This window comes from Spermophilus citellus (assembly GCF_964194105.1).
Source record: "Spermophilus citellus genome assembly, chromosome: 10".
NCBI classification, from domain to species: Eukaryota; Metazoa; Chordata; class Mammalia; order Rodentia; family Sciuridae; genus Spermophilus; species Spermophilus citellus.
Genome location: NC_138197.1, coordinates 76,564,160 through 76,571,454, shown reverse-complemented (window position 1 = coordinate 76,571,454; position 7,295 = coordinate 76,564,160). Strand labels below are relative to the sequence as shown.

The 7,295-nt window shown below is 44.0% G+C and overlaps 1 protein-coding gene across 1 annotated transcript; it reads right to left on the bottom strand.

Annotated features, from left to right (window-relative positions):
• Positions 1-6,128: 6,128 nt before the first annotated feature.
• Positions 6,129-7,079, bottom strand: LOC308658270 (olfactory receptor 6C4-like; the record flags this gene model as incomplete). The annotated part of the gene is made up of 1 exon (XM_081310845.1): positions 6,129-7,079. The coding sequence occupies one exon, from the start codon at positions 7,077-7,079 to the stop codon at positions 6,129-6,131; it is 951 nt and encodes a 316-aa protein (XP_081166971.1).
• Between the last annotated feature and the right edge of the window lie 216 nt (positions 7,080-7,295).

Below are 7,295 nucleotides of genomic sequence, written 5' to 3'. Positions count from 1 at the left end.
CCAGATCGATACTGTTTTAGTCAGCTTTTTCACTGCTGTGACTAAAAGATCTGATCATAATAATTTTAGGGGAGGAAAAGTTTATTTGAGGGGCTCACGGTTTCAGAAGTCTCAATCAATAATAATAGACTCCATTCCTTGAGGGTCAAGGTGAGGCTGAACATCATGGAGGAAGAGTGTGGCAGAGGGAAGCAGCTCACATGGTGATCAGGAAGCAGAGAGGCTCCACCCTCCAGATACAAAATATATCCCATAGCCATGCCCTCAATGAACCACTTCCTCAGTCATACCCTACCTGCCTCCAGTTACCACTTAATTAATCCCCTCAGGGATTAATTCAGAGATTAGGTTAAGGTTATAACCCAATCATTTCTCCTCCAAACCACCTTGCATAGTCTCACACATGGGCTCTTGGGGGACATCTCACATCCAAACTGTAACAGATGCACACCCAGGGTGGAGTTGCAGCAGAGTTCTGTGAGAGGAATTCCTAAGTAGGGCTTAGGTCTAGTCAGGCTCCAGGTGTTTTGTTAAGTGGCAACTGGTCTGGAGATGTTACATCAGTCCACCTCCAGGGCCCAGCAGCTGCTGATCAACACTGGGAGACTGCACCTGAGGAGTCTGCCCATGGTTCCACTTGTGAGGTGGAGGTGTCAATCCTTTGAACCTTCTGATTTAGTCCCTGAGCACTGTTACACTCACCCATTCAAATTTCCCACATGCCCCAGCTGGTCCTCTGAGCTACCAGACTCAAAATTGGGGGAGGGAGCTGGGCTTTCCTGGCTTCTCCAACCCATATTCTCCTGGGTAAAATAGTCTCTGTGCTTGTTTTCCTCTTTGCTTGTCAGGCACGATCCGGGCTACATAGCTGTCTGCCAGGACAATTTATCAGACCCAGCTTAGATTTCCTGAATCCCAGTTCTCAGTTCACATAGCCACCAGAGGACATAGCATGGTCGCCTCAAAATGATCCCTGCCTAAGCTTTCTGTGGACAATTGGGAAACACAAGGCATCTTTCATGCACCAGCATATTGTTCAGTACAGACACTGGATCAGCCTAGGGCAGGTTGCCCCTCTGATGGGAGGATTTTCTGCACTAAGATAGCTGTTGTATTTCCCTGTGGTCATGCTGCTGCTACTGCTGGCAGCTTAGCGCCAATGTTGTCCCTCTTCCTTGTTTAATGTACTCTAAATTTCTGAGTCTATAAGATACTCTGTCCAATATTGAGTTTCAGCAAAATCCTTCTTTTACCCACCTTGCAGAGAACAGTATTCTGATGCTTAAATCTTGGGTCATTGAGTGAAAACAAACACAGCTTTTCTCTAGTCTGCCATCTTGTGATCCTTCACATAGGTTTATTGATTGTTTCCAAACTATTTATTTAACCTTAATTTTTATTTTTTTAATATATACATGACAGTAGGGTGTGTTTTGACATATTATACATATATGGAGTGCAACCCATTCTAATTTGAATACCATTCTTGTGGTAGTACATGATGTGAAGTTACACTGATCATGTATTCATATATAAGCATTATGTCTGATTCACTCTACTGTCTTTCTTATTTCCATCCCCCTCCCTTCCCTTCATTCCCCTTTGTCTAACCCAACAAACTTCTATTCTTCCCTTTTCTACCCTCCCTTGTTATGGGTTAGCATCCATATATCAGAGAGAACATTTGACTTTTGGTTTTTTGGGACTGGCTTATTTTACATAGCATGATATTCTCCAGTTTCATCTATGTACTGGCAGATGCCATAATTTCATTTTTCTTTATGGCTAAGTAATATTCCATTGTGTATATATACCACATTTTCTTTATCCATTCTTCTGTGTAAGTGCACCTAGGCTTATTCCAAAACTATGCTATTGTTAATTGAGCTGTTATTAACATTGGCGTGCCTGTATCACTGTAGTATGTGATTTTAAATCCTTTGGGTATAAGCTGAGGACTGGGATAACTGGACCAAATTTTGTTTCCATGTGTGGGCTCTCTCTCTTCCAATGAGGAGGTCCATGAACAGGGTAGAGGAGAGTGTGGCTGTTGAGTTGCTGTTCAAGACCTCTGGAGACCAAGCTGGAAGCAGATCTGATTTTATTGCATAGTTACCATGTATATATACTCAGGCAGCAGCTGAACAGATTATAGGCAGCCACTAATGCAATTTCTGCTAACTATCCTTGCAGCAACCAATCAAGAAGTGGGCCAAGGAGTAAGCACTGGGACTGAAACACATGGCCTCAGGCCCAGGGCTGTGCCTATGGAGTAAGCAGCCTGCTGCTTCTGTGCCTAGCATGAGGGGGAGTGGCCTGCCGCTCAGGCACCCTTAACGTGTAATAATGCCATGTATGCAGTACTCCATGCACTTGTCCCCACATCCCCCCACTCTGACTGTACTGCAAGGACTTCAGCCAGCATTGCAGTTTTTTGTTCAGTGGCCTTCATATGATTTCATAAGTGTGTCATAACACAAGAAAAAACTATTACTGTCACAAATAGTAGGGCCAGGGTAATAGCATTATAAGGATCAATTAATTTGTTTATCAGGTTTTTCCAGTGTTCAGTTAAGCCCTGAAAGAAAGAGGAGGCCATTAAGATAGACACCTTTGTCTCACTGATTTTGATAATTGCCTTGGTAAGGTTAAGCATAGTCATAATATAGTAAGTATCCCAAGTGCCCTCAATATACTGAGAAAAATTGGAGAAGTATAAAGTTACATTTTCAGGTACAGCATATTGGGTGACACAAATACTATGAAATTCAGGGTCACAAGTGAGTACCTTTGCAACATAAACAGAGTATCTGTTTGTTCCTGGTGGAGGTCCAGTTCTTGATGAATGACTAAAGTAGCCACTCAGGACAGTTTATTTAAGTGATTTTGAATGGCAAAGGCTTCTGCAATGGCAGTAGATAAATTGTTTACAGTCTGAGCAGTCTGGATACTCTGAGTGAATGAAGTAGCAGCAGTGGCTGTGGCAGTGATGGCAGCTACCAGGGCAATAATCCCAGGGATGATGAGGCTAATAGCACACCTTGTCCAGTGTAGGATCTCATTCAGAAGACTCTTCATCTCCACGTCCCATGGACTCCTCCACACTCTGGACAGGTTTGCTGGAAGCCAGATTGCTGGGGGCACTCTGAGGATAAATATACATTTAGCTTTCATAGTAGAGGTTAGACAATTTGTGAGCTAGCAGGATGTATTGACTGTATGAATGATATTTATGCCACCAGTATCATTGATTATTAGCATAGCAAAAGGTGGCATAACACAAGCTTGTGCATAGTGGGTATGGGCATAATTTGGCATAAAGGCATAGGCATGGTCAGGGTCTTGACTCACTATTGACCTATTCTTTTGATGGACCTAGCAGCCAGCAATATTGGCATGCTATCTATCATTTCATACTAATTTCCTGCATAATAGTTGGTAACGGCTTGTCCCATGTAGCATGTACTGCAGTAGCCCATGCAGTTTTTGGGAACATCAGTTACATTCCAGGGGGCTGTTCCTGCCCAGGTGCATAGATGTTGTTCTTCCCCAGAGAAATTCCTGTTGTCAAGGAGATAAGGTATGGCTGAGACAGATTGATTCCATGGGATGCTATCATTTTCTGAGGGGGGGTTTGCCAAAAGGGTTTTTTTGCATTTGCCATGGGGGAGGCTATGACTATAGGTAGCATTAACTATAACTCTAAGGTCAGTGAGAGATAGTCCAACATATGACTTATTATAGTTATCTACAATAGTTTCAATACCAAGAGAAAAACAGAGGGGACTGTCTGGATTATAAGTTTCACTGTCTACTACGGAGAAATAAATGGGCTGAGTAGGTATGGAAATGTGGTATTCCAGGGTACAGTCACCTCCTGGATGGACAACTCAGGATCACTAAGGTTGGAATTATTAGAGAAGAGCTTAGGTAAAGTTCCTTCCCAATTAGCAACAGCCAGAAGGTGTGGTCTAGTGATTAGCGCCCAATTTACCTGATGGGAGGCTTCAGTGTTAGCTGTCAGTGCTGCAGACAATAAGATCACCATCATAGGCCCAGAGATGAGGTTGCCACCAGGCAAAGGGGCCAGTCTGGTGGCTTGTTCAACAAGACCTTTAATATAACCCCAGGTTACTTTACGTGAGGTCTGTTTGCATTGTTGAGTCCTTTGTGAGGTTTCTCCTCCAGAGTTAGTTCCTTCATCTTCTTGGTTTGTGGCTGTGGGTGTCCAGGGCTTGACTTTCCGGCAGGCACCCACCTTGTTTACTCTGTCAATAAACTGCAGCAAGTCCTCAGTGGCTTTCTGCCTTAACCCTGTATAGAAACTGTACCTCCCCCAGCTGGTAACTTCTTCCAGGCTCTGAGAGCACAGAGCTGCACCTGATTGAAATAATTTGGTGGGCCTGTGGCTTGTACTGCAGGGGAACTATAGATTCCTTCTTCCTGCAAGCATTAAGCCAGGAGGTTCACATTTGTGGTGTGGTTACAATCCCCCTGCTCTTCATGTTCATCATAGAAGAATGCCTTCCACTCCAAAAATGTTGTGGGCTCAAGAGCTGCTCTGGCTAGGAATTTCCAGTCTTGAGGGCAGTTAAGTTCAAGACTGAGTGATTGGAGCATTTGCTCTGCAAAAGACTCCCAGGGCCCATCCTATTTTACTGCCTCTTCATCTCCTTCAGGGTACCCAATGTGTGTGGATACCAAGTGGCAGGGTGGTATGGTGTGGGGGCCATGTTGACTGGGAAGGCTTGTACTCCCTTACCCCACTTTTCATCCCTTATCCTACCTAGATCTTTAAAAGGATCTCTGGCCTCTTGGAATGGGTTTCTGGGAGATCATGTCTTGGGCCTGTCCAGGGGCCTAGTCATTTCTAAGCTGTCATAATCCCTTGCTGGCTTTGGCAATGCCTCATAAGGAGGCAGTTGCCATTGACTCAGGGAAGGTTATAGTCTTTTTCTGTCAGCAGAAGGAGCACCCACACCATTTGTGGTCCCCTCTTTCTTCATCATGAAGGCTAGCAGTAGTTTCCTGTCTCTCCCCCTCCTGCACTTGTTGTGGTTGCTTGCTTTGAGGTAGATTTATGCCCCTGCTTTTTCCCCTTGTCTGTGTCTCACAGCCTCAACTTCCCTCATTATATGACAAGGGTCTGTTTTAGGACCCCCTACACTTTGCTGACTGGCTTTCACAATAGGAAAAAATGTAGTGGTAAAGTATACCCCTGTCTCACTTCAGCTTGCCGTGCTTTTGCCATTATCTTGTCCCATATCCTAGGATCAAAACCAACTGCAGCATTGATTCATGGGCTAGTCTCTGTCATACATCTCAGAACTTCTTGGCTTCTCTCTTATTCAGGGTTAAACAGCACTTGCAGCTGTGAGTCTTTGGTAGGTTCCCCATTTCCCCTTCTTCACTGCTCTGTGAGGGGCCATGCCCTGTCTTATAGGCTTACCTCAGGTCCCTGTTCAGGTGCCAGCTGCATGGGCCCTCTCTCATCCAGCAAGGAGGTCCACAGAACAAGTTAGAGGAGTGTGTGTCTGTGGAGTTGATAATCAAGACCTCCAGGACCAAGCTGAAAGAAGGTCTGAGTTTATTGCACAGTTACCATGTATACATACTCAGGTGGTAGCTAGGCAGATTATAGGTGGCCACCAATACAACTTCTTGCTAACTGTCCTTGCAGCAACCAATGGAGGAGTGGACCGTGGAGCACCAGGACTGCAACACATGGCCTCACGCCCAGGGCTGTGCCTACGGTGTAAGTGGTCTGCCATTCATGAGGGGAGTGGCCTGCCACTCAGGAGCCCTTAACATATGTCATGTAAGTAGTACTCCAAGCACTTGTCCCCACAGATTAGTTTTTGGCATAGGTTATGAGTATCTCTTTGAAAAGTAGCCAGTCATTTTGACACAATATACTTGCAACTTTTTGATAATAAAACAATTATTTTTTTTAGTTCTGGACATTCTAGTGAAGTACTGTGTAATTGATCTCCACCCCCAGTCCCAATAACTTTTGATGAGCCCAAGACTTCCTTGTGGGAAGATAGAATCATTCAGCTGATTTTCAGATTTATAATGGGAAAAATAGTTTTCATTCAGTTTTTTTTGGGGTACACAATTTAACATTATTATTTTTCTCCTTTATTCAAATGAATAAATATGCACAATTTTCTGGTCATATCCTTAAAAGCTTGTTTTACCTGTTTATTTCTCAGAGTATAAATGAAAGGGTTCAGTAAAGGGGCAACTGAGTTATTGAGCACAGCTACTCCCTTATTGAAGGCAACTCCTTCTTTTGCTGAAGGCTTTATGTACATGAAGATGCAGCTTCCATAAGAGAGGGAGATGACAATCATGTGGGAAGAACATGTGGAAAAGGCCTTTTTCCTTTGCTGAGCTGAGGGGATCTTCAGAATGGTCCTGATGATGTATGTGTAGGAGAGGATCACCAGCACCAGTGTGACTACCAATGTCAGAAGTGCTAAGATAAATTCAAACAGTTCCAGTAGGCTTGTATCTGAGCAAGATATTTCTACGAGGGGTCCATAGTCACAATAATAATGATTCAGCACATTGGACCCACAGAAATCTAACTGATTGGTCAGGATGATTAGGAAGAAGATGGTCAGGAAGCCACACAGCCAAGAGCAGAGTACTAGTTGGATGCAGACCTTGCTGTTCATGATGGTGGTATAATGCAGAGGTTTGCAGATGGCCACATAGCGGTCATAGGACATGGCAGTCAGAAGGTAAAACTCACTGGCCCCAAAGAGAATGGCAAAGAAATACTGAGTGAAGCAGCCAGCAAAGCTGATAGTCTTGATCCCAGTTGAGATGCTGAACAGCAGCCTAGGAGTGAAAGTGGATGTAAAAGAAATTTCCAGGAAGGAGAAATTCCGGAGGAAGAAATACATGGGAGTCTGGAGGTGGGAGTCCAGCAGGGTGAGGATGATGATTGTCAGATTCCCAATAATGCTGAACATGTATGTGAGGAGGAGAAATATGAAAATGATAATCTGAAGCTCTGGGACATCTGATAGGCCCAGAAGGATGAATTCAGTCAAAGAGTGGTTTTTCATTGCTAACTTTTGGTGCCTGTAAGCTGAGAAAGAGAAAAAGGAGTGTTGAGAAGGAGAGCAGAGCTCAGGAATATTGAGCAGAGGTTTAGATTTCCCTGGAAACTTCTTCATAGGGAATTCCTCTGTCTAATGTGACCCAAAGAGAATGTCTCTTGGTCTCATTCTGGTGCTTCACAAAATCTATTTTTCAATTCCCACCTGGAAGTCTTTGTGTTT